The sequence below is a fragment of the Pieris brassicae genome, chromosome 6 (genome assembly GCF_905147105.1).
Source record: "Pieris brassicae chromosome 6, ilPieBrab1.1, whole genome shotgun sequence".
NCBI classification, from domain to species: domain Eukaryota; kingdom Metazoa; phylum Arthropoda; class Insecta; order Lepidoptera; family Pieridae; genus Pieris; species Pieris brassicae.
Genome location: NC_059670.1, coordinates 8429014 through 8456834, shown reverse-complemented (window position 1 = coordinate 8456834; position 27821 = coordinate 8429014). Strand labels below are relative to the sequence as shown.

The 27821-nt window shown below is 33.7% G+C and overlaps 2 protein-coding genes across 4 annotated transcripts; one reads left to right on the top strand and one right to left on the bottom strand.

The window, feature by feature from the left end:
- Positions 1-30: 30 nt before the first annotated feature.
- Positions 31-17946, top strand: LOC123710558 (NADPH--cytochrome P450 reductase). Of its 2 annotated transcripts, XM_045662533.1 has the most exons (12): positions 31-581; positions 9261-9447; positions 9529-9678; positions 10842-10966; positions 11197-11391; positions 11563-11690; positions 12044-12285; positions 12523-12720; positions 12903-13066; positions 15413-15587; positions 15931-16088; positions 17013-17946. In XM_045662533.1, exons 1-12 carry the CDS (start codon positions 394-396, stop codon positions 17155-17157), a joined length of 2055 nt encoding a protein of 684 aa, XP_045518489.1. In that variant the 5' UTR covers positions 31-393; the 3' UTR covers positions 17158-17946. The 2 variants fall into 2 exon arrangements, with proteins under 2 accessions (XP_045518489.1, XP_045518490.1); XM_045662534.1 differs by lacking the exons at positions 31-581; positions 9261-9447; positions 9529-9678 and adding an exon at positions 10470-10741.
- Positions 17947-18302: 356 nt separating this feature from the next.
- LOC123710559 (A-kinase anchor protein 1, mitochondrial) lies at positions 18303-26275 on the bottom strand. 2 transcript variants are annotated; one of them, XM_045662535.1, is made up of 8 exons: positions 26110-26275; positions 24326-25176; positions 23986-24226; positions 23760-23899; positions 23316-23493; positions 21692-21910; positions 21282-21415; positions 18303-19908 (listed from the first exon to the last, which is right to left on the bottom strand). In XM_045662535.1, the coding sequence occupies exons 2-8, from the start codon at positions 25148-25150 to the stop codon at positions 19837-19839; spliced, it is 1809 nt and encodes a 602-aa protein (XP_045518491.1). In that variant the 5' UTR covers positions 25151-25176; positions 26110-26275; the 3' UTR covers positions 18303-19836. The 2 variants fall into 2 exon arrangements, with proteins under 2 accessions (XP_045518491.1, XP_045518492.1); XM_045662536.1 differs by lacking the exon at positions 26110-26275 and adding an exon at positions 25571-26065.
- Positions 26276-27821: the final 1546 nt, after the last annotated feature.

Genomic DNA, 27821 nt, shown 5'->3' with positions numbered 1-27821 from the left:
TTCGCAGTTCGTACTTCGCACTTCGCGGTCCGCATTCCGCACTCCGCAGACATCAGTTCGCGTTTTACATTCTGCCGTGGCGCTCGCAAGTTGCGTTGTCGGCTGTACATTCTGCACTACGTCACCATCGTCAGATGCACAGTGGTTACTGATACCACAAACTACACGACATTTGACAGTGATCAGAGGTGCTAAAAGGAGTCGGGGACGAAACACGTCACTTTATTCTCCAGTTATTTATGGTTGATGGAACCGAAAAGTCGTGAATATGATTTAGTACCTACTAGGTACCAATATCGCGTACTTGTTTCGTGTTAAGTTAACGTCAACGGGTGACCTTGTGTGCTAACAAGTGAAATTAAATTTATACAAACTATAACAAACTTTTTAAACATGTCGGAGAACACACAGGATATTTTAATAAAAGAAGCCGCGGCCGCCGCTGCAGTGAGTGGATCGCTATTTAGCACATTCGACATAATAATGCTCCTCATTTTATTTGGGGCGGCAGTTTGGTGGCTCTATAGTTCTAGAAAAGACAATAAGAAGGACGACTTGTTACTAAGCAAATATTCAATTCAGTAAGTATATTCAAAAACATTTTAAACACAACATTTTATTACAATAATGATTCAAATTATCTAGATTTCGAAAACTGCATTTATGCACTCGAAATAACATACCTACGTCCCTAAAACGTATTGACTGTTTACTATATCTTAAAAATGATACAAAATGTTTTGAGATTACGCAATTAAAGCAAGCTTCAAGCCTGAGAAATCAAGTTACACGTATATTTTTCTCTTCCAATAGAAATAGAGGACGTGTAACGAAGTATCTGTTAAAGGTAAAAACAACTATAAAATAATTACTTTAATTCATTGATAACGATGCACTTAAAAAGGACACTTGACTGAATAATTATTGTCTTTTACAAGTACAAGTAGTCACACTTTTATTATATCTATTTAGTTTTAACAATACAATTGAATATTTACTACCACATGTGAAACAAACTCAACATTTGTGTACTTGTACTAAACAAATAAATTACTTAGGTATGTGCACTTTCAAATAATGATCTATATCAACCATCACATTAGTAACCTATACATGACCTAATCATGATTTACCAATTAACTACATTTCCAATTAAGAAATAATTATGTCTAATGATATATTTTAACTTCGACAGACTCTAAAGCGTTACAAGTTCAAGAAGTCAATGACCTGTATCGTCTTTGAAGTTAGTAGGTATTGATTTAAACGTGCCATCAATGTACGTTTTATTCAGATTTTTAGTAATATAAGGGAGACCTTATTTCTATGAAGATCCACTGAAGTTGTTGGTTATTCATACTAATTCATAAAAACTTAATCAGTCTAATTCTTTATCAGAATTATTTACAATATTTAACTTGTTGAATTATTTAAACAGGTTACGCATTAATTTATCTCTTATTACCTTACCACATTGACGTATAAAGGGAACGTGGTATATAGTCATTCACATTTAACATCGACATCCTTAACGGTCACGATACAAGCGTAGTCTTGTACTACGTAAAATATACTTAACCTATTTAAATATATAAATTTGCTTTTGACTAGAGATTCCCTTTTAAGAAAAGAAAAAGATAAATGATTTTGAAACACATGTTTTTATCCCAAAATCAGGTACCGAAAATTTTAAAGGTTATGTTTTTAATTCCTTCTACTGGCTTAATTTTTACCGTTTTTAAGGTCATTTTAAACTGGGTAGGAATAACTGAATCATTTTGAAATTTTGTAGGGTTATTTATTATATATTAAAGTACAAGTAAAAAAAAATATTTTTTTTTCAAAATGGCCGCGTTCTCACTTCTCGTACGGTCTGAAATTAAAAAAAAATAGTTTGTACGTGTTTATAAAACATATATCTTCTAGTTAAACCAAAAAGAAGTAAAAAAAAAAACGATATTGGCACACCTCAGAAATAATTTTTCACCTCAGGGTTAATTTTTGATTTTTTTTTTGAATATTTAAGTAGACGTGTAAAAAATTTCATTCGAATCGGTTGAGAACTTTATGAGTTATCCCGCCCGCAAATTAAAAAAAAGTCGTTTCGAGAAAAACGCGTTTAAAGTTTTGACACACAGAAACTATATGATTACAGTGGCTTACCGATTAATCAGCGATTCCAGGGCCATATAGAAGTCCATCGGTGCGTTCATAGAACTCGTTTTTCTTTGCAAGCTCCTGTAGACATGCTTGACGAGCTTGTTTGGTCGTCAAAGATTTACGGCGATTTTCTCGACTCACCCTTTGCTCATCGACTTTTTCATTGTAGGACATGCATACATGCGTACAATATCTATTTGCAATGAGTTCATAACTCGTAAGATTTAGTTAAATCCATTATTGACCCTGTAGTTATAAAAGCACTAATTTCTACGATCTTCAGTCAGTTCTTCAGAATTATAACTTTCATTTGCATTCTGAGTGTGACCACCTAAACATCTTTCAAGCATATATAATAAACTCGATAAACCGATAGCCTCGAAGCGCCCTGTAATGGACATCATCTTTGTCAGCAGAGAGTTTTTTCGCACTTATACTCTGCGGTTCCGTATCTTCATCGTTATTAGTGTTGATTTCCATGGAACGTTCTTTTTCGTGGTTTTGTGACTACGAGTCTATTCTTGTATTTTTAGGACAAGACTGCATTTTTATTTCACTTTTTTTTTATTCTTAATTTCCGCACTGAACGAATGCCAGAAGCATACTGAACCGAACTAAAATAACGGCAACACTGGTTTTAAGTATTTTATGGTAACTATAAAGTGGTTGTATACCTAGAATTGGGAAACAAAAGATTTTGGAAACATCTGCTGATCCGGTTCGACCATACATTAGACCCCAAGAGTGTAAACACAGGTACCGAGAATCAAGCGCTCAGTTACAGACTTCAATAGCACTCAAGCGCCGAGTTGAGGCGAAACACTTAAATTAGTTTTTAATATATAAATAATGATAACTGCGTTTTGAATATTTACAGACATATTTTTGAGATGATAATCTAACGATTTATGAAAAAAAAAATATTTTTAATTTAGTCTGTACGTAAGAGTAATTCATATTACCATTTGACCATTTACTTACGTATTACTCCTGAAATTGATTTTCCTATAATGTACAGATTGACGAAATTAATTCTCTAATGCGTCACGTTAAGGAAAATAAAATATTTTGCGGAATAGGTATTTGTATGTAATTTAATATAATAAAACCTTTTTGTAAATAAATGTTGATAATATATTTAGCAAAAACCAGGCACCAGGAACGTAAAGGACGTTCTAAGGTCGATTTCAGATATTTAAATGATGTATTCAGAGTAAACTGAATCTGTATAAGAATTATCACAAACTCCATGGACTAATAAATACGGACACAACGGACTGTCAATTTTATAATAATATCTCCCGTTCTATGGATTCTAAGATAGTCCAGAACTATCCAGATACAAAACACAAATCATAAAACGCATAAAAATTACCATAGCCGATTTTAATTTAAATTCTGCACAGGTCCTACTACATATTTTAACATGACTTTGAGGTTCCAAAAACTACACAGACACAGCGTACGCTTATTGTAACAACTATCAGCCACACTCTCAAATACTGAGTGCACACCATCAATTCCCCCCCAGAATATGAAGATGCAGTTTAAACAGAGCTTACCCCAGGGGAGGTACCACACGTTTCCGCTGTGGAGAATCCCCCTCTGAGCGTCCATCCTCGGAACAATCAGTATTCGGTGGTTGATGCACAGGCTGCCCTTCGTATTCTGGGGTGGGCAAAAACTGCTCAAAAAACTATAGGTTTCGATCTCGGGGCAAACGGAAGAATTTACCTCTCATCCCCTTCCACGCTCTCAGTGGACTTTACCAATTCTAATCTTAACGCGGTTCACTTTCACCTCGAAACTGCGAAGCCGGCCTTATTCTTCCTTACTGAGACTCAGATATCCTCCCCGGCTGATACTTCCTACCTCTCCTACCCGGGGTACAAATTGGAACATTCATTTGTGCCGCGGGCGGGAGTTTGCGTGTACGTCAGAGAGGATATCTGTTCTCGTCGCCTCGGGTCGCTTGAAGGAAGGGACCTATCTAGCCTCTGGCTGCGCGTAGACTGCGATGACCATCCGCGATTCTACGCATGCCTGTATAGGTCCCATAGCGGAAATACCGAAACTGAGCGACTCATTGAGCACATCCAAATGGCTACAGATTCCCTGCTCGAAGGGGTTCCTACCGCTGAAATCGTGATACTTGGCGATTTTAACGCTCACCATGCCGATTGGCTCGGTTCGGAAACCACCGATTACGCGGGAAGATCCTTTCACGACTTTGCTTTAGCTTACGACCTGTCACAAATGGTCCCTTTGATTACGCGAATACCAGATGTGGATGGTCATAAACCCTCTCTGTTGGACCTTCTGCTGACCTCACATCCGGAGACCTATCAAGTCTCTGTTGACCCGCCATTAGGTTCATCGGATCATTGTGTGGTCCGGAGTACTGTGCCTACTACTCGCCCTCCTCGGCCCCGTTTTTCGGGTTGTCGTCGTATTTGGCACTATCGGTCAGCAGATTGGGATGGGATGCGGTCTTTCTTTTCGTCCTACCCTTGGGGGCCTATGTGATTTTCGTCGGAAGCTCCAGATTCCGTCGCTGCCTCTGTCGCCGAAGTGGTTCTACAGGGCATGGAACTTTTTATTCCATTCTCTGCGGTGCCGATCGGTGGCAAGTCACAGCCCTGGTTTAAGCGTTCTTGCAAGGCGGCATCGCGTTGAAAGCGAGAATGCTTTAATGCATGGGCGGAAGCGGCGATATCTCGTGATGCCAATACCAGCGAACATAAAAAAGCATATAACTCAGCCTCCAGGTCCTTCAAACGGGAAATCGCTAAGGCAAAGTCGGAGCACATCGCCAGATTTGGCGAGAGATTGGGCCAACTCCCTTCGGGGACCCGAGCCTTCTGGTCTCTCGCCAAAGCTGTACAAGGGAATTTTTGTCAGCCATCGATACCACCGCTGCACAGAGAGGATGACTCGCTCGCCCACACTGCGAAGGAGAAGGCCGACCTCTTGGGCTGTCTCTTCGCGTCCAACTCGACTTTGGATGACCGGGGGAGATCACCACCGGCGATTTCGCGGTGTGATAACTCAATGCCGGAAATCACATTCCGGCAACGTGAACGCAGAGCACTATCTTCCTTGGACATTCATAAGTCGAGCGGGCCGGATGGTATCCCTCCAATTGTGCTGCGTACTTGTACTCGTGAGTTGGCTCCGGTCCTGACTCGCCTTTTCCGGTACCTGTACTCGCTCGGCACTGTCCCGAAGTGCTGGAAGACCGCTTCGATACATCCGATCCCTAAAAAAGGCGATCGCTCTGATCCGTCCAACTATCGCCCAATAGCTATAACCTCCTTGTTCTCCAAAATAATGGAATCCATTATTAATGGCCAGCTCTTGAGGTATCTAGAGGGCCACCAGCTGATTAGCGATTATCAGTACGGCTTTCGTCGTGGGCGTTCGGCTGGTGACCTTCTAGTATACCTTACTCATAGATGGGCAGAGGCAATTGAGTCCAAGGGGGAGGCACTAGCGGTTAGTTTGGACATAGCGAAAGCCTTTGATTGGGTGTGGCACAAAGCACTGCTCTCGAAGCTTCCAGCCTACGGGCTTCCTGAGAAATTATGCGACTGGATCTCCAGCTTTCTGGCCGATCGGAGCATCAAGGTCGTCGTCGACGGAGCATGTTCCGACCTTAAACCCGTGAATGCTGGGGTCCCACAAGGCTGTGTTCTGTCCCCGACCCTGTTTCTTCTGCATATCAATGACATGTTGCAACTTAGCAACATTCATTGCTATGCGGACTACAGCACTGGGGATACTCTTTACACTGGCCGGGCAGGTATTTCTCGGGCAGTTGTCGATGAGTACCGGAACAAACTTGTGTCTGAAGTCGAAACTCTACTACGTGGAGTCTCGGACTGGGGTAGACTAAACCTAGTCCAATTTAACCCCAAGACACAAGTTTGCGCGTTTTCCGCGAAAAAAATACCCTTTGTCGCTACTCCTCTTTTCGAAAACACTCTTCTTGAAGCCACAGCCAGCATCGGAATACTTGGCGTTGACATATCGAACGACGTTCAGTTTCGCGGTCATTTGGAGGGAAAGGCTAAATTAGCCTCCAAAAAGCTTGGTGTGCTCAGCAAGGCGAGACGGTACTTCACTCCGGGCCACCGCTTGCAACTCTATAAAGCGCAAATACGGCCCCACATGGAATACTGTTCTCACCTCTGGGCGGGGGCTCCCCAGTACCAGCTCCTTCCACTTGACCGTATCCAACGAAGAGCGGTTTGAATCGTCGATGACCAATCCCTCTCTGAGCGGCTCGATCCTTTGGCGTTGCGTAGAGATGTGGGGTCACTCTGCATCTTCTACCGCATTTACCATGGAGAGTGTTCAGAGGAGTTGTTCGGATTAATACCTGCAGCTGAGTTTCAGCATCGGAGCATTCGTCGAGGCAAAATACAAAATTCCACCCGTATCACCTCGACGTCCGACGTTCCACGACTGAGCGTTTTTCAAGGCAATTTTTGCCGCGCACCACCGCTATGTGGAACCAGCTGCCCACTGAAGTATTTCCGAACCAATTCGACTTAGGGTCCTTCAAGAAAAGAGCGTACAAATTCTTAAAAGGCCGGCAACGCTCTCGCGAGCCCTCTGGCATTGAGAGTGTCCATGGGCGGCGGTATCACTTAACATCAGGTGAGCCTCCTGCCCGTTTGCCCCCTATTTTATAAAAAAAAACACACACAACCATGCAAATACTCATTCGCGCAAGGAATTTTTGATTGTTTTGTTTTAAACAGGCATCGTCTACCACGGAATAATTGTAATCTAGTTACCTACAACACAGGGGCTCCCTAGGGACTAGGGTCAGATCAATTATGTCACAACCATATTTTTTGTCATAAATAAGTTAATGTATATGTCATTTCACCTTTATTGACTTACAGTCCAAAGTCCAGAAATAATTACGCAGTCCGTATATTATATTATACTATATATTATATTATACCACATTCGTATAATATATAGTCTAGGAAAATAAAATTTCAATGCATAGTTTGTTTAGTATTATAAAGAATGATAAAATTAATCTTATCTTCTAGTTATATGAGCAGCTGAAATTTTAAAGATTATTTATAAAATTATTAAAATTATTTTTGTGAGTTTTATTGCATACTTTGTGTCTAAGAATAAGTAGCTTTCATTTAAATAACATCTTATTGTATAGGTTATAGGGTAAAACACTTTTTGGAATGAATTTTACATAAACCCATAACATGGTGAATTATCCTGTTACTGAGGTTATTTCACTAGTGAAAAAGGACCTACCTACTTAGTGTTTTCAGGCTTCTTCACCCAAATGTCCGGGGCAGTAACACTGTCTTACAGAAAACCTGCGTGGACAAATTATTATGTTAGGTAATAGGTTCATCTAATTGTAATCGCGTTTTGTTTTCCCGGAGCGGCAATGCCGAAATTAAGCACATCCAAATGGCAACAGATTCATGTTGACTGGCTCGGCTCTGATAGCGAAGTTTGCAGCACGGTAATTCCAAGGGAATTTCTGTCAGCTCTCTGTTCTACCCTGCACAGGGAGCATGATTACGGAAATCATCCAATGGGGAGGCTACGTCATCAAATACGTATATAGCTCGAGCTTCGAAAGAAGCTTTCAGCATATGGGCTCTCCGAAAAATTATCCCCTTGGGTCTCCAGCTTTCTAGCCGAGCATTTTTAGCATAAAGGGTGCATATCAATGGCATCTTGCGACTTAGCAACGTTCGTTGCTATGAGGACAAGGGTGGAGCTCGTCAGTACCAGTTCCTTCCACTTCGTTCGAATAGTCAAGGACCAGTCAGTTAGACACTACTCTCCGGTTACGGAAAGTATACATAAGGAAATACCTACTTAATACGTCACAAACAGCAGTCAAACGAGGTAGATGCTCGGTAGTTCACTCGAACAAGGCCACAATCACGTTTGGTTAGTTTCTCAGGCGTTTGTAATGGAATATTTTAAATCCATGCGAGTAATTCGCAACAATAATGGTAGAAATGTTTCAAAACGATTTGATTATATTAGTGTTTATGTAATCAAAGACAATACTTTTTTTTATTTTACAGCAGCCAATGAATGGTTGTCATTTATTTTATGCGTGTGCCATTATTATCTAAACAGATAATATATCCCTATAATATATGGATTCATTGACAGATGTTACTTCACTCATTATAATTAGAATACATAATATTTTTTAAAATAATTTTCAAATTTATTTGTACCGCCTTGTAAGAGAAAAATCAATCATTGGCCTGTTTTTTACTTATTATTTTACGTTATCAGATCAAACTTACTTATTTTAATCAAAGTTTGTGTTGAAAAAAATTAAACAAAGTTTTCTATGAATTCCACACGATTGGCAAGGAATAAATACTGTCCATATTATCAAAGAACCTTTGACAGTGATCTTTAATTAAAAAATCAATAAAACAATAGCATAATAATGACGTTAAATTTACATAAAGGCGTTGCGTATGTATTAAGTTTTTTACTTGCGTTTGTGAACATAGAAAAATTATCAGAAAATATTACACATCATATTAAATTCTTACATGAAAAGATTAAATTCTAAAAGCCTTATAAGTTGGGGTACGTAATTCATAGTAGTTGTTTAAAGAACGTACAATAGTTGTACATGAATCTGTAATAAAATAACACTGACCATTATAAATATAATTACAACATCGGTTAAAATTATTTAAAAAGTTCTATATTTAAACATGAATATAACCTATTTCGAAAGTGTTGATATTCTATGCTCATAGCATCAATGTATAAATTATTCATCGGTAACAGATAGAGATAATATTAAAAAGTATAAATAATTCTATTGTTAAAATGCATGTAACGGTTCCTGTTTTACGTAGGGAAAATTTAGATCATGGCTACAAATATATTAAATGTGAATTGATGAAATGAAATAAGGATGTGTCAGTAAAACAAATGTAGTAAAATACCTAGAACCAAGTTATATAACAATGTTGCTTAGATTACACGTGTAGTTCATAAATTAACAATAACAATTTCATAAATATAACAATAGATAATGCATATAAAAGTAATGATTTTTATAGACCTGCAGCAACAATAGAAGTAACAGAAAATTCGTTTATTACCAAGCTTCAGTCCTCTGGGAGAAGTCTAGTTGTATTTTACGGGTCACAGACTGGCACTGGTGAAGAATTTGCGGGCAGACTGGCCAAAGAGGGAATACGGTACAAACTGAAGGGAATGGTTGCTGATCCAGAAGAATGCGATATGGTTTGTAACTATTTTTAGTTACGGAAATAATAAAGAAAACAAATAATTATGTAGTATAATTATATTTATTGTAATCTCCAGGAAGAACTTGCAAAGCTAAAAGATATACAAAATTCTTTAGCTGTGTTCTGTATGGCAACTTATGGTGAAGGAGATCCCACGGACAACGCCATGGAGTTTTATGAATGGCTAAAGAATGGAGATCCAGATTTAACTGGAGTAAACTATGCTGTAAGTATTAAGCAATATTCTAATGTGTCGATAAATATTTATTGTAGTCTTTAAAAATTTAGTTAAAACTTCGGATTTTAATTCCACTGTGTTTTATAAGAGCGTCAATGGTCCGCTATTTAAAAAAATTACACGCACGTTGTTAAGTTCGCCTTACATGTATAATAAATATGTTGTGATCACGTACGCCAGCCGCGACCCGCCTGATTCCCTAGTACAATTTGCATATTTAAACATATAAGAACGTAAATCATTGCGTAATTCATTTTATATTGACATAAAATAGCCAAATTGCATAACTAGTTTTCCAAGGGAGTTTACAACGATTGTAGATTTCAAGTAAATAGACATCTATATAATTACTGATATAATGTTATCAAGTCAAGTCTGTTGTTCTAGATAAGATCACTAACTTCATTTATTGTAAGTACGTTTAGATTAACTATCAAGCTCCAGCAGTAAACATTCATATAAATCAGTCACGCCAGTCGAGCCTAGCAGATAGCTACGTAGAAGAAAAGTAACATACATATGTTGGTGATATTAAGAAAATGTGTTGGTTGTTAAGAAATACATATCGAAATTAATAATATAAATCGAAAGAAGAAGTAACTTGTAAAAAATGATTTGTGTATAAATACACATTTTACCACTGACCGTCAAAACTTCACTTTAGTTCATTCGTTCGTTTACGTCAGCCAGTACTCAGTTGTCATTCTGTTTTCAACGGTCTATCAGTTGCTTGTTAATAGTCAAGTGTCATTAGTTGCTGTACAATGAGTAGTTTTGTCAACTTTACGAAAAAAACGACATTAATATAATTTGATAAACCAAATATCAATTAAAAACGTGAAACTGTTTGAATTTGAATTATTTTCTCAACAAACTAAACAAGAGCAAGGTCTTATTGAAACATAACAGGGTAAATCTTATTTGCTCTTGTGTTTTTAAAATGTTAGCCGTATGTGCAAACACTTGCAAACATAATCTAAGAATACCTTGGTACATTTTAAATAAGATACAAGTCGATAGAAACTGTCTAATCCCGAAACTAAAACACATGGTACGAAGTCCATAATAATTGGTAATTGATTCAATGTTATCAAATTTTATTTAATATTACTTTAAAGAATATATATAGTTTAAATATTTTTATATTTTAGGTGTTTGGCCTTGGAAACAAAACATATGAACACTACAATGCAGTTGCTATCTATTTAGACAAGCGTCTTGAAGAACTTGGTGCAACACGAGTATATGAATTGGGAATGGGTGATGATGATGCAAAGTAAGTTGATAGTTTTATTTTAAATGTTAATTGTTTAATTGCACTGGTATAACTTATAAGTTTAGAACATTCATTCTATTATAGACCTCCTATAATATATATGAAGCATTAGTAAAATAATAGTGCTTTGTTAACTGTATTTAGTTTGTCTTTACAAATGTATTTGAAAATGTAATTATGTTGCTTTGTTAGCTTTGAAGTCCAGAAATAGTAATGTTGATGTTTTTTAGCATTGAAGATGATTTTATTACATGGAAAGAAAAGTTCTGGCCATCTGTATGTGAGAAGTTTAATATTGAGAGTACTGGGGAAGAAGAGTTAACAAGACAATTTAGTTTGATCAATCATTCATCTGGAGATATTTCACCAAATGATGTCTTTAAGGGAGAAATGTCTCGATTGCATTCATTGGAAATGCAAAGGCCGTAAGTATTATAAGTTTTAAATGTATTTAGTTTCTTTTAATGTGTAATACAAGCTATGAAGATTTACAATGTGATAGTGTTTTTTTCTTTAATAAATCAAATCTAATGACATGTTATTAATACAAACATTAAAAAAATATAAGAAAATCATTTTTGATTTATCATTTTCAGACCATTTGATGCTAAGAATCCATTCTTGGCTCAGATCAAAGTTAATAGGGAATTACATAAAGGTGGAGATAGATCATGTCTTCATGTTGAGTTAGATATATCAGATTCCAAGATGAGGTATGAAGCTGGTATGTATATTTTCTACATTTTATAACAAGTGATAATATTGAATTAATTATAACCTTACTTAATAAAATAAGGTTTTTTAATTATTCTATTTATCTGTCATCATCATAAAAAACTTGAACTAAATTAAAATTGCTCATGGAATAAATACACAATATTAGCAATTTCTTAATGTTCGCTTTAGTTGACATTCATAAGTGTACATTGTGTTACCTATATGAACCAATGATTTTGAGTATATTTCTTTATAATTAAACTGAATTACTATTTATAAATTATTCATCTTCCTTAATCATTGAAATTTAGACATTAAATTTGTAATTTAATTAATATCAAAAGGTAACTTTTTTATCAGGTGATCATGTGGCAGTGTATCCTACAAATGATGTAAACTTAGTCAATAGGCTGGGAGAATTAACTGGTGCCAAATTAGATGATGTGTTTTCCTTGGTCAATACAGATCAAGAGAGTTCTAAAAAGCATCCATTCCCTTGTCCTACATCATACCGCACAGCCCTTTCACACTACATAGAGATAACAGCTCTACCTCGAACACACATTCTCAGAGAACTTGTGGAATATTGTACAGATGAAGAGGTAAAATGCAATTAATTATGAGATTTTGATTTATTAAAAGTGTAATTGTATATACTTTTAATAACTAACATAGTTCACTTTTTATTATATATTATTTACTTAAAGGATAACCTTAAACCCTTTTAGTTTATTCAAGAATGATGACTTAAACAATTAACTTTACTAATGTCAAAAAATTCATATATTATAATACCATGTATCTAAAATAAATTAATAGTAATAAATTCACCTCTTTAGGACAAGAAAAAACTACTCCTTATGGCCACTAACTCTCCAGAGGGTAAAGCATTATACCAGTCATTTGTAGCAGATGCATGCAGACATATTGTGCATATTTTGGAGGATATTAAATCATGTAGACCATCTCTTGACCACATTTGTGAATTGTTACCTCGACTGCAACCAAGATATTATTCTATATCCTCAAGCCCAAAAGTAAGTATTGTTTTATAGCTATTATTTTAAACTTTTTTTTGCTATATATTTTACTCAATGTAAGTACATTATAACATCCTTATTTCTTACAGTTTTTTTAAACTAATTTTTAATGAGAATTTATACTTATGGTATGTAAATACCTTGTGCTGTACCTTATAAAAAGATTGTGTTATTTACAGCTGCACCCAGAGACGGTGCACATAACAGCTGTAGTGGTGCAGTATAAAACGGCTACAGGACGGGTCAATAAGGGTGTGGCGACCACTTGGCTGGCAGAACACAAGCCCCTGTCTGGAGAACCATTGCCAAGAGTTCCAGTATACATCAGAAAGTCTCAATTCCGGTAAGATATTACTATTTTTTTATACTGAATTCACTCCTATACTTTGAAGGGTTATGGGTTACTTTGAAACCTTACTACCATTGATTGTTTTTTTTAAATAATAATTATGCAATTTTAAATTTAATTGTACATACTTTCTTTCTTACACCAAATGATATAAACATAGTTTCTTAACCTGTAATTAAGATTACTGTTACAACAAATTTATTTGTATCTTCATGTTATTGGCTTTTGTTAAAATTATTTAAAAGTATTAACTTAAAATTATAATCTTATCTTGATAACTGGTTGAATTTGTTACTAAAATGGATTTTCCCAGAAGATTCAAGGTCAACCGACAATTACATTCTATAAAAAAGATACAATTATTTTTTTATTTAAATAGAGTTCGTTAGCGTCATTTAAATTATACTTAACAAAATCTCGAGATTACTCATTTTATAAGCATTTTTTTTTATTTATACCCGATTATCCGTAAATGTTACCTCTGGCGTGTTTTCAGTAATAAGTTGAATAACCTTGTCCAATAGTAATTAAGCAGATATAAAAAAAGTAGTTAAGATAATACGTGTCATGACAATATGGCGTCGTATGCGCTGGTACAAAAACTTAAATTCTTAATTATCTTATTCTGTACTGTATTTTTTTATTTAACAATTATCACGATTAATAATTTAGAAGTTTACTTAAATAAGGCTTGTAATACAAGTTGTTTAAATTAAATGCTATCTTGGGCCATATTTTCTCCCTATCTTCAGTTTGGTACGGCCACATTCTGCCAAATCTATAACGGTGAGTTTTACAAGTGTAACCTTCGACCAAATCTAAATGCTTCCACTGTATGTGCGGCCGTTTTGACCCAACATTAATATTGCATGGCTATTCGCAGACTATTACATCATTAATAAAAGCAATCGAGTTAATTAAATCTATTTGGAGGCTGGAGTCCTCTTTACAGTACGCGTGTGAGTAGTCGTCACTTGTTTTTCTTTTCTTCATATTGCATGGTAACAACAGACGAACGACAGTTGACAATCACAAGACACTGATAATTATTTTTGTAACTATGACATGGAATGATAAACCTATCATAATAATATAACATTACTAGTATATAATTTTAGTCTTGTGTACACAGTTAGCATATACAGGCTCTTGTCTATAGTTGTATTACTTTTGTAGGTTACTGCCCGCATATACATCATGCATAACATGCCCTAATAAGCACAGCTGTAAATTCAAGCCTGTTCTTAAATTTACAACATTAACTTAATATATTATAAGTTGTAAATAATTTAATATGATATTAACAATATTGTGGTTTAGGTTTTCATTTTATATGTTACATATAAGTATATAATTTTGAAAACACAAGCCAAGACTTAAATGATCACTTTAACTTTACTTATTATATTACTTTGAATTCTCGTGAGTTGAAAGTGTCTCTATTGCTTTGACCTAAAGTGTATTTTATGATGCACTCAAATTAATACTTAGTCATGTTTTGACGGTCGTTATATCGTATCCATCTTGATTGCAGTGATTATTTCGTTTAGCGGCCTCTTTATGGAGTCCGAATTTACATACTACTAGCTGGGGTTAATTCAGTTATAACATATTATATAGCTCGTATTTTCTCGATAAAAGGACGTGACACGAAGTGACTTTATCCATAAAAAGCAACAAGCTCCTCTACATTCAATATTGTAATGTATATGACCTTGTAGCCGACCTTCTAAGCATATAACATCTGCCTTAAATAGAGGTAATTGGCCCACACGCGCCTCACAATGGCAACATTAACAGTTATTTACTCATGTCCCGGTATTATGACGCACTAAAAGTGGTTTTCACGTTTCACAAATAGATTAAATGTTTGGGTTAAGCTTTTCCTCGGCTTAAATTTATGTAGCGTTTAATATATAGGAATGAATATAATTAAATTGTTAAAAAATGTAGTTGCGTAGTAGTAAAATGGCCATCAAGGTAAAATTATTGTGCGTATAAGTGTATCTAGAATCGCTTTATTAGCGATAAAGACAATTCACGTACTTTTGAAATAATAATAGAAAAATCTTTCTGTATTACTATAGATGAACGAAGTTTTATAGTAAAAAATGAGATTTGTGTCCATTATTGTTACACATTCTGGGTATTTTATGAATAGATTGTAGACAAAAACAAGTATTATATGAAATAGGATATGTTTGTGTATATGGTGGCACTTATTAAAATAATTAATTTCAACAACTCCACAAGTTCTGGAGCCTGCTTTCCCTACAAAATCTTACATTTCATTCAAATTGTCATCCATGTTAGATAAATGAAGCATGTTTTTATTTTTAGACTACCGCTACAAACACAGACACCAATTTTGATGGTGGGTCCTGGTACTGGTTTGGCACCATTCCGTGGATTCCTTCAAGAGCGCGCCATCGCCCGTAAAAATGGCAAAGAAGTGGGCAGCACCATACTTTACTTCGGTTGTCGGAATCGTGACCAAGACTACATCTATAGAGAGGTAATAATATCTCATTAGAGAATAGCATTAGTTTAGTGACTTATTTCGCGCCATCACTAAAAAATAACTATATCGAAATTGAGTAAAATCTTGCACCCCGTATCAGCAATCATTAGACAACAAGTTAAGAGTTATCCTGAATAAAGGAAATTCTGGTTATCATATTTGTAGAAATTCGTTAAGCAAAGAGGTTTCTATTAAACTTTGTATAATTTTATACTAATTCACAACTGTTTATCCATATTGATGAATGCTTTAAAAAGGAAAATTTGAATATCATGTTTTAATATACATAACCGATTAATTGTATTGAAATGTGTTTTAAATTAATAATTCATTACAGGAATTGGAGGAGTATGAGAAAAATGGTGACGTGACCCTTAACGTAGCGTTCTCTCGGGATCAAGAGAAGAAAGTTTACGTAACACATTTGTTGGAGAACAATTTAGATCAAATTTGGGACGTCATCGGGAAACGAAACGGACACTTCTATATTTGCGGGTAAGTCTAATAATAGTGTTCTGAAGATATATATTTCAAACTATTGATTTTTTGTGTCCACGCCACTCCTTAACTTAGTTTAGGCCACAGCTGTTTTTTGAAATATCGCAAGTAAATCTCTAAATGTAAAATATTATTAGTAATGTGTATGTAATAATGTAGCTACCATATCAAGATTTTAAACAATTCTATCTAAAAGCCGTTTAATTTGCTTGTCTTTAAAACTCACATGAACTTTGACATAACATTTTAAATAGTTCGCGCTTTAACTTAATTAATATTACCCATAATATGTAGAAACTAGGGTATGTAATTTTGACATCTAGAGTCATTTAGCTAAGTTTATGTTAAATCGCGTCTTTGAATTTTACCCTAAGTTTATGTAAACAAGAAACAGATCTAAAAATGTGTCTAGTCCAACAAAGTTCTATGGTCTGTTATATTGACGACTCTAACGCATCGATAGGGCGTACAAAATATTTCTTTGTAGTTGGAAATTTATTATTTAAATTTTACGTAATGATTTATTCCTAATCGCTAAATAGATACACTTGAATTTGCCAAATCATGATGATTATTATGGAATTAGAGCATACATAATAATCACACTTTATTACATAGCATTAACACGTGTATCACACAATTAAGAATATTCTTAACGCGATTAAAATGCATTTTATCACATTTATATGAACTCTGACACAGTTGTGACGTGAAATTTGGTTACAGTTTAATGATTTTATAACCATAACATACTGTTAATTAATGCTTTATAATCTTTGCTTCATATTAATAAAAATAGAAACAAACTTATTTTATTTTTCATATACAAAAATTTAAATAAGTATTCAAGAGAATAGCCATAGATTTTTATAAATATTAATTTGTACAAATATGCATAAAATTTTATTGAATAATTTTTAGTGACGCAAAGAACATGGCAGTGGACGTGCGCAATATCGTGACGAAGGCCATCGTCGAAAAGGGAGGCCGCTCGGAAAGTGAGGCCACGCAGTTCCTCAAGAAACTCGAGTCCATGAAGAAATATTCCGCTGACGTGTGGAGTTAAGGAAAAAGAATTTAGCTCAATTAACCTGAATCAAATGTGAATGAAAAACTGTAGTTAGTGAGATGCTAATGCGGTGGGGTTATCGTGATGTTTTTATTATTTATGATTAGACTTATATTTCTATAATCAGGGTATTTTTACTAAGTTATTCAGATAACTTTGTAAAAATAAACTTTGAATTCGACATTTACAATTGCCATCCTTATGCGATTATTTTTTTTTTTTCGTTATTAGTGATTCCTATTTGAAAAATATTAAAAGCTAATCTAGCTTTGGAAACAGTTGTCAGGTCGTTATGTTAATGATTAAATATTACAAAGCGTTGTGCTATCTGCAAAATTAAATTAAAATGATGACCTTGATTGTGCTTGATATATTTTCGTTGAGCGATTAATAATATAAGCATCTTATACAATAGATGACCTTTGGATATAAAACCAATGCGCTTCCTTATTACAAAATAAATTACGTATTTTTATAATAAACATGTGCTTACCATATTTTTTGACAAAGTAATTTTTAGTAGAAAATAATCGTTCAAAGAACTAAATAAAATAATAAACTAAAGTCACGCAATGTTTTAATGTATAATAAAAAAATAGATTTTTGTATTAAAGGATAAATTAATGGACATATTAAACATTTTCGTCCTAACGAAGTGTTGAAATTGTATTCTTTGTTAAAGTTGTGTGTTGAATAATTGCTATTTAGATAAGTGGACTGGGAAATAGTAGTATATAAGGTTCTAATATTGACTTTTATATATATATAATAAACCAATTCATTTTAGCTTGTTGATTTATTTTAATATTAACTAGTGTCTTTCCTTCACCATACGAAAATGATGATAAGATTACACATGAACAAATATTTTCTCGTGGACTTTTCTGAAAACTGAGATTAAGAACAACATCCCGGGCCATAGCATAGACTTAATTTATTTTGCTATTACATTGAATTTTCTTATAACTAACACTCTTGAACTCCCGAGTTGCAACTATGACTTTCATATACGTCTCGAGTCTAAATCTCTACGAGACTGGAACTAGCTGCCTTTAGCAGTTGGGTAAAAATAGTCCACCATTGAGAAGTTAAATTAAACATTTGTGCTTATGTTAGGGTTTTCGGGAAGTAAAACAACAGTATAATTTTTAAAACGATAATTTATTGATTTAACCGCAAATATATTAGTTTATATACAAAAAAGGACTTCAACAAAATGCAAACCGATAGCCTGCTATGTAACATCAACCGTTTCACTCCAACGTCTTTATAATACGTCACATTTTAGAAGTGAATGAGGTCAATTTATTTAGTTGCATTATACCAAGTCACTACATTAAGTTTTAAGAAATAGCCGACGAACTACGACGATGTTAACGAGTAACTACGCAATCGCAGTTTCAAAAATAAATCACTAAACATCTATATCCAAACACATCAAATACTGAAATATATAGAGAACACAAATTTCAAACTTTCGTAAACAGTAACTACTTAAATTTTCTAGTATGTACACTTTTATTCTAAGTCAGGACATCAACATGCTCATTATAAATTAAATAATTACTATCGAATCCTTGACTATGGCAGTTATAAGATAGTATTGTGAAACCAAAAAGAAAAGTCAGCAAGGACAGGTAATTGAGTGCTTGAAATGCAAGTTTTTAACTGCTATGAGAATCAAGTTTGACAAATCAATGTAGCGATACTGCCGACGTACAAGAATTCATCAACACACGAAGCAACCACACAACGTTATATTGTACTCTTATTTTAATCAACTTTGTATTCTACAATTTATACAATTTACAAAAAGCATACGAGTGTAAAAATATATCTATCTCACATCCAATTTAACACACACAGCGATAAAGTATAACCGCGATCATGAACTAAATATAACTTGCATGGTCAACTTGTAATGGGTTAAAACACCAAAGTTAGCTCTAGACATTACCGGAAACTAATTAACGCTGAAAGGCACGATTCAAGGCAATGATCGCCAATGTCATATACTGTGACGCAATGACGGTAATACGGCACTCGCTTAGTCAAATGCAGAAGGCAGTGCTACCACATATTATAATGAGCATCCTGACCAACTAATTTATACGCCGCTAAATACGTTAAATACGATCCGATATATTTCAATGAATCTAAACAGTCGCAGAATAACTTCTTAACACTAGGAGACAATTTGTCATCGTTTAAAATTAAAGTTCTTCCGTAAGATATTGAAGTTCGGAATAACATACTTATTTGTAAGTAAAATAGTTAGGATAACGTTATCCTGGGGTATTACAGTTAAATGTAACAAAACAAGTCAAAACAAACTAACATACGGTATCTCAGTTCGATCAGTGTGACGTCACCGAGCATTACGTTAATTTTAAATCTACCGGCGCAATATTGAAACATTAACTAAAATTCGGAACTCAAAATATCAAATGCGGATGTTTCATAACGGCAATATTTGAGTGAACTAATTTTGATTAATGTTTGAAAACGGCGCCATACTTACCGACGGAGGAACTCAGGGCGACGGGTGCGCCGGAAGCGAACTAGACTCCTCGAAGGGAGCATAGTATGGTAAGAGAAGTAGTTACCAAACGGTCGAGCGCTCTTCTAGTAGAACTACTTGTCTTATGATACTACGGCGAGAGATGCGAAGGATGCTCACGAGTCGGCCGGCGCATCCCACTCTGCCAGCCCGCGCTCCACCAGCTCACGGTTCAGGTATATCACTTGCTGAAATATTCAGGATGAGTTTTTTAGTTTACTGACTGCAACGTATATAACGCGATAATAAGTGTGTGTGAATTTGTATTGTTTTCACGCCCATAAAATAAAAAGCTTAACATAATGCTGAACAATAAATCATAGATTTATAAGTCACCTAATTCAATAAAATTTAGGTCCGAGGCATGCCGGTTTCTATACAATGTTTTTATTTATGTGTTAATTTTATGCATGAATGGAAAAAGAAAAATATATTGATTATGTTTAGAAATTAAACATTCATTCTGTTAAAATTTCAATGGGGTTAATAATGAAAAAAATTATACATAACTTTTGGACTTTGTATTTGTTGATGATGCGTCACCAACATTTATTCGGCACGTGAACGAATCAAACTCTTCCGCATTCTATTTATTTCTTATCTTTAACTATACTTAGCAGATTTAAATGGGATTTTTATTGGTCAAATTATACTTTTAATTGAAAGACATATCCATAAACACGTGTGTAAAAACATGTCTACACATGGAACTGCTTCGAAAGCTATTGTTATAAATACATACTTGTTTTTATTAGAGTGAGAATAAATTATTAAGAATAGCTTACTCATTTAGCAACAATACAATGAATTTATTAATAATTTAGTAACTTTATGAATTTATTTTCAATATCGAATCCGTAGTAACAAAAAAAAGGAAAGAAACAAAGTAAAATTACTTTTATCCAATGTTAATTGAAATTGAAAACTATTTTCGTTAAAACGACAGCGAAACTAAATACGGTTGCCATAAATTCAAGAGTTTATGATTTAATTTGTTTTTATTTCCTGGCTTTCTTTATAACTAAACATATTCTTTGTTTGTTGAATTTTGAAATTTGACAATTAAAAAAACAAGTGGCACTTCAACATAAGCATATTAAATAGAAAGGGGCCTTATGGTGTCTAGATTTCTGTAACTATGTTTTAATATATTTCATGCCCAGGTTTCCTCACAATATTTTCCGTCACCGAACTATTAAGAGTGTGCGCAAGTGCATATATAAAAACATTGGTACAGCTGTGATTCGAATGCACTAGACTAACTCTCCTCAATAACTTAGAAGAGTAAGAATATTCTTTGCCGAATATATTGCAGAAGAAAGAATAATTGACTGGCTATATATACAAAAAAACATTGGATATACATGTATATTAACTTATGTGGACTAATATGGGTGTATATTTTCATGTATGAAATTTGCGATATTTTGACTTGATAGGATTTGTTTACATGAACCAATCATATAATGATATAATAAAAGAATGTATATATTTATGTAGATTTATCTATTTTGAAGCGATGACTAACCGAGGGACGTTCATAAGTAAGAAATAAGCTTACCTGTGGGTTGAGCGTAAGGTAAAGATGTACTAAGGGCAGTCCAGTCTCGTCGTAACCAGCGACCTGCGCGTGTAACATCTGCCCCGCTGTCAGACCCGCCATTATCCGAAGTGCCTCGCTACTCCAATCTGGCTCTAAAAAAAAAACAAAAATATAAAATAAAAAGCCACTAGAAATAATAAAAAAAAACAAAAATATAAAATAAAAAGCCACTAGAAATAATAAAAAAAACAAAATAATGTCAGACTAAAATTATCACAGAAAGAAATAAATTCCGAGTCCTTAATCCTATACTTGAAGCTTTCCGATCAATCAGGTTTATATAATATATATATCACTAGATTTTGATGCACTAAATAAAGTTCAAAGATAAGACATTATCTTTGAAGTGCCAATATAACGTAGCTTACCATTGTTCGCGGGTTTAACGAACGCAAGGAGAGCCTCAGTGGCCTGGAAAGGCACCGTCATGAAGTCTGAGCGGATCTGTTTAAGCTGGTCGTTGTCGACGGTAAGGTAACCGCCGTAATCGACCAACTTCACTACAGATGTCTCGGTTTCTTCAGACGTCGACAGGACTTGGGCGCGGTACCAGTTGTTTTCAGTCGGCGCCGCACAAATTGAACCCTCTGGATGAAACATCATAATTAGAACTAGAATTTCATATGAACGTCAAGAAAGGCTATGACAAGCCTTCGTTTAATATAATGGTACATGATAGTCTTGGGAAGATTCGAGACTTATTGAAGCAGAATAAAGAAACAATACGTAAAAGTAAATAGGTGTCATTATATTATTTTTTTCATAGAAATCTTAAGCAACTGCAATTAATCCATCATTTGTTATTCGAGAGTAAAATCGAAAAAGAAACGCATCCAACGTTCAACGTTAAATGTGTCAAAAATAGTGGTGATGAGCAGAGAAAGAAGTACTTATATTAACATTAAATACTCATTAAATGACAAAATAAATCAATGAATTGCTCTAGGTCTTAATCTAGTGATTAACATTACATGAGATATGTGAAAGTAGTTTTCAATCAACTTGCGTTTCACAACTTCTCTTACAAACCAGTAAAAGTAAGTTGTTTGTAAATACTCCATATAAAATGGCTTGTTTGTTACAGTTGCAGGTATAAAATATTGTACTATATCAAATATCAATATATCGAAGATATTTAGATCTTTTATCTTAGTTTCAATAATCAGTCGGTTAAAATCCCAGCAAATAAAAATGCCAAGAAATAATTTTGTACACTACGCAAAATCTTCTTTATAATCTCAATCAAAATCAAGCTTGGGGCCGAGACTTATACAAATATATAGTAAATTATGAAAGAAACAATAACAAAAAAAGCGTGTGTTATTTATAATATTTAATAAAGTTTTTTTACAATTCACGTATCTACCATATAATTCGTTTTATTGCACTTTTAAAATTATATTTTCATTAAATTAATTGGTTAGTCATGCAATGAATTAAATTATTAGATATTATAAGACGGTTGATATGATTTTTATAAGCAATTGAAAAATAGGCATTCTATTCTATCGTCATTATTTAGCGTAGCTTATTTTAAAACTTTTGGTGTCAAAGTATGTTTTGGAATTCAAATAACCTTGACCTCAATCTCAATAAAGTATGTACCAAACAGAAGAACACAGATAACATTTTATAGGTCAAACCTATAATGCCATTTTGTGTATGTTTAGTCTACAGGAAGAAAATAATTATTAAAAATTATTAGCATCAAAATGATCTATGTATATAATAACATCTAGTTAATTAATTTATTTTTTAGGTGATGTAATTAAATACTTCTGTTAAAATTCTATGCAACAATATTCGCAGGTACCATGCATTATATGGTAGTAAGTATCATGTATTTGAGAAGAAAAAACTAGTAAATTAAATTGGCAAATACAATAAAAATGTTGCTAAAAGTGAGTGATATTGGGAACGAAAACGAAAAACGTTAAAACGAGGTTGAGTTGCGAGAGTAAAGCGAGTTATTCTGATATGTAAGGTCAGTACCTTTCACCGGGCGCGGCAATGTTGGTACGTCCGGGTTCTGGTAGGTGTCGACCATGAGGCGATGCAGCACGTGCAGCGAGGGGAAAGTGGGGTGAAGCGGCTGCTGCAGGAAGAAGTGCCCCGCGCTCACGAGACACGTCAGGATGGTGTCGTTGTTGACAGACTCCACTAGCTGCAACTGCAGTTGAGGAGTTCATTTAATATTTTGCCCAATTGCAAGTTCCTATATTAAAACTAAATTATGATAAAGCCAATTTTTCTACTAAAATGTCTACTTATTCTTGGTGTAGTTTTTTAAGGTGCTTTGCTTTGAACCTGGTTAGATGATTTTATACACATAAGTTAGAAATTATCCAACATAACCTAGACAACAAATTATGAGGCACAATTTGTTAATTTGTTATAGACAAACTAAAATGGATATCTTTTTTGTTAATGGCTCACTTGAAGGTACTCTGGTACTAAGGGTGCCAATCGTTGATATAATTCTGCACTGATCTCCTGTGTGGTAAAGTTTGGGAATCTCTTTTCTGGGAATTTATCTTTAATCATTTCTAATGCTGCTTCAATTTCGCTCTGCGTACCTAAAATTTGAAAAGCAATTATCACTTATGATATTGTATATGATTATAAGTGATAAAAAAGTATTATTTAAATAAGTTATATTTACCTTCAATTGCACAAATTTTCTGTTTAGATAATTCTGGATGTCTCCTTACATATACTGTTGCACCAGTTTTTGCTTTGATGCATGTCACAAATGAACCACATTTTCCTATTAAAAGACCCACTAATGATGTAGGTATTAAGAACTGGTGTATTCTCAAACCAGCCTCAGAAGGTATAATATTCATGTTAGTTGGAGGAGGGCTAGCGGCCTCTGAACATCCTTTACCGCTGTCACTAGAACCCTAGAAATATTTAAAAAAACGGTTTAAAAATTTATAACACAAGAAATATAAGACCAACATACATTTTTAATTAACATAATCTTAACTGGATTGGCTTACCTCACTATGATCATCGGAAAAGTGACACATAGATGGACTTGCTAGCATGGGGTCTACCGGACTATGGTTTGCTGAATCTCGTTCAGAAATTCTTCTTGGCTGTGAGTCTGAATATGTATCTTGTTCATCCATTTGTTCCTCTCTACTTCTAGATTCTTCAGTTTCATTGTTGGTTGCAGTTACATCCTCAGATTTATTATCTGGTGTATTTTCAGATAGATTGCTTTGAGATGGGAAGATTTCAAGTTTAGAGGGATTGACCTGAGAATTGATGACAGATACTTCATCATGATCATTTTCCATTGCAATTGAGGTTCCACAATCTTCATTTATTTTGGTAGAACACAAGTTTCCTCTGCTTTCACAAGTCATATCTATTCTGAAAGATGAGTATATATCACACTGTACTTCTTTTTTAACACAAGGATTCTCCTTCACCTTTACACTTTCCATAAAGTTATCTCTACCTACAGACATTTTCTTTTCTTTGTCAATTGACTTTTTTCTTATAATCTTTTCAATCTCCAAATCAACTTCTTCATCTGTTAATTCAAGAGAAGATCTTTGTGAGCCAGTACCATTAGGAATAATATCAATAGGAGCTGATTTTATGAGGGAACGGTCAGCCTTTCCCAGGGGAGATAATCTTCTAATTTCAGCTTCAGCACTCAATGCTTCTGCTAGTTCTTCTTGAAGACTTTTTATTCTTTCTCTTCCACCTGGGTCAGATTTTGCATATTCTCTCTTTTTCTTGAACCAAAAGATTCCTAACAAGACAGCTATTGATGGCACTGACCACATAAGCAATTGACGACAAGGTGCCATTGTAAAGAGCCACTTTTACGTAACAACTATAACAAAAAAACTCTAATTGAAGATATAAAAGAATCTTATCATTGTACTCATTTTCATCTGAGTTTTAATAAGGAACTATTTAAATGTATATCACTTAATAATTCTTAACTTCCACACAATTAAAAACAGACAACCGAAATGATAAAAATTGATAAGACAATAAATAAAAACGAAATGTTTCTATAAGATTAATGTTTATCATTCAGAGTTTTTAGCGAATGTAGGCCAGATTAAATTGATAAAGAAGCCTATGAATAAAAGTTCAATTTAGGTAAAGATCTGGTTGCCTTTTACCATCAGTATGGATTAAAGTAATTAAACAAAAACCATATATATGTAGCAAAAACACATTTTGTATAAAAATAAATAATTAAAAAAAATGTTACATACCGCAGCCATACTGTGGAAATAGTAGCAATATATAATTTATAAGTTATTAGACCAAAGTTTAATAACGCGTGTAGATAATAACCACAATAAATACAACATCGGTTAGAACATACGGTGCTATTTACATGGATCGCTTATGAATACTGCACTTTTACCTCAACATAAATCAAAAACAGAAAATAGCTGGTCTAATTAGGATTTTTTGTTGACCATGTGCTTGTGTTATTACCTACGTTGGCTACGTAAACGTTGTCCGGTTTAGGTCACGAGCAATGTGGTCTGAGAAACCTTCACGAACAACACGTAAGCATTAGTACGAACTTAAAAAACGAAAGGTTACGCAATTAACGAAATGTCAATATAGAACATTCAACGTGCCATATATTCGTCACACTTATGGTATGGATGTGATATGTTACTAAACATAAATTAATTTAAGTTGAGATTAACTCTATGAAGTCTCGTCATCGCGACCTACTATTAGAATGAACCGTGGTCCAAACGTGGAATGATGCCGGTAAATAAAATATGGTACTTACTTTGATAGATGAGTGATGATGTTAAAATATTTGGTATAAAATAAATAAGTGTACTTCTAAAATAAGCAAATATATAAATGTACTTAAAATTTTCGCCGAATAATTTAATTCCAACAATCCACGTGCTCACAATGTTTTCTACCGATGCACAACAAAATCCAATATGGCGATTACAATTTACATTTTCCAATGCAAACAAAAGTTGCAAGATGGCAACATTTTATAGAGTATATTTTCAGCTTAATAGATTATACAAAAAGAACTCACGAATTTAAGAAATAGATTATATTAGACAACTTTTACCACAGACTAACTTCGATGTAACAATGTGTATATGATAGAGATATATGTGTTAGATCGTGGTATTTATTATGTACAGTATGTACATCTGCGCTTATAAATCACTGAGGTTTATGGTAATGTTATTTTAACAGCTAAATATAGATATATAATAATGAAAGTAAATGAAACTAATAAAATATTATTTATTACTCTTTATTGCTTTTATTCTTGAAATATTCAAAAGCAGTGTTATCCTCTTTTTTACTTGCTAAAAATATTTTCCTGGTTTTATATTAGCTTGTCCTCTTAATCTACGAAAAGTCTTGAAGATGGCAATTTTTGAAACCTTTATGATTTCAGACTTTTCCCGCAAAGCCTTAATTCTTTCTTCTTTATCTAAACTATCCAAAAGAGGTATAATGTTAACCAAAGAAATAACGGATGTCGAATGTCCACTATACTGATTATTTCTTTTACCAAATAAAAAATTGGAATATCGTAGACACCTAAATAAGTTACATTATTTAAAAAACTTGAAGTCTAAGTATGTATATTAAATAAACTAGTTTATGATAAAATAAATTTTGATGTAATGCATAAATAAATAACATGTATCATTACAACAATAAATCTATGCATAGTAGAGCTTTGGTTTATTTATTTTGCTGTCTGTCAAAATTATATAAAAAAGTACATTGATCTAATAGAATACAGAGAATTTTAAAACAGACAATGCTGGCTTCAATAGTAGATAAAAATTTAAGAAATTTCATATTGCATTGTTATGAATATTCTGTTTGTTTATAATAGGTTTGGTCAGGTATAGCCAGGTCAGGTGCAGCTAATAGTCAAAAAAAGTAATGCATTTTATATTACATATGTTTAATTATAAACTTTATTTAAAATAAAATATCTGTGCTAGTTAAAGAGCAATAGCACATTGTATGGTATGTTTGTGGTGTTGCTCATTGGAGCTTTAATGTAGATCAATAATGAATTGTTAATAATAAGTATTATCAGATTTATGTAATATATATACTAATTTATTTACAAGTAAGTGTAGTCTTGTGTAGTAAAGGATTAATTTTTGTAATAACAGAGTTTCTTATTATTTAATATGAATAAGTATCTATAATAAAGTCAACTACAATTCCTTATCACTAGAAATGTCATACCTGGTAATAACAACATTTGTACTTAATCTCGCTGTCCATGTTAAACATTTAAATTAGAAACACACTTGAAAAACTTTCTGATACTTGAAAACTTAACAGGGAATGAATTATGTATCAAGCCATGAAATAAATTTTAGAATAAGGAAAATAATGAGACACTAAATCACTTTGAAGACCTAAAATTGAAATAAACGAATAAAATTTATGTATAAGTATACTTACGAGAACATATTTTAGCAAGATCATTTTTCCAAA

Bases quoted from the DNA above. Each gene is read 5' to 3' on its own strand.
- LOC123710558 (XM_045662533.1), top strand. From the start codon at position 394: ATGTCGGAGAACACACAGGATATTTTAATAAAAGAAGCCGCGGCCGCC. The intron at 9,448-9,528 runs GTTTGTAACTAT...TGTAATCTCCAG, and splicing joins ATCCAGAAGAATGCGATATG to GAAGAACTTGCAAAGCTAAA. The intron at 10,967-11,196 runs GTAAGTTGATAG...GATGTTTTTTAG, and splicing joins ATGGGTGATGATGATGCAAA to CATTGAAGATGATTTTATTA.
- LOC123710559 (XM_045662535.1), bottom strand. From the start codon at position 25,150: ATGGCACCTTGTCGTCAATTGCTTATGTGGTCAGTGCCATCAATAGCT. The intron at 23,900-23,985 runs GTAAATATAACT...TTCAAATTTTAG, and splicing joins GAAAATTTGTGCAATTGAAG to GTACGCAGAGCGAAATTGAA. The intron at 21,911-23,315 runs GTACTGACCTTA...TGTTTCATCCAG, and splicing joins ATTGCCGCGCCCGGTGAAAG to AGGGTTCAATTTGTGCGGCG.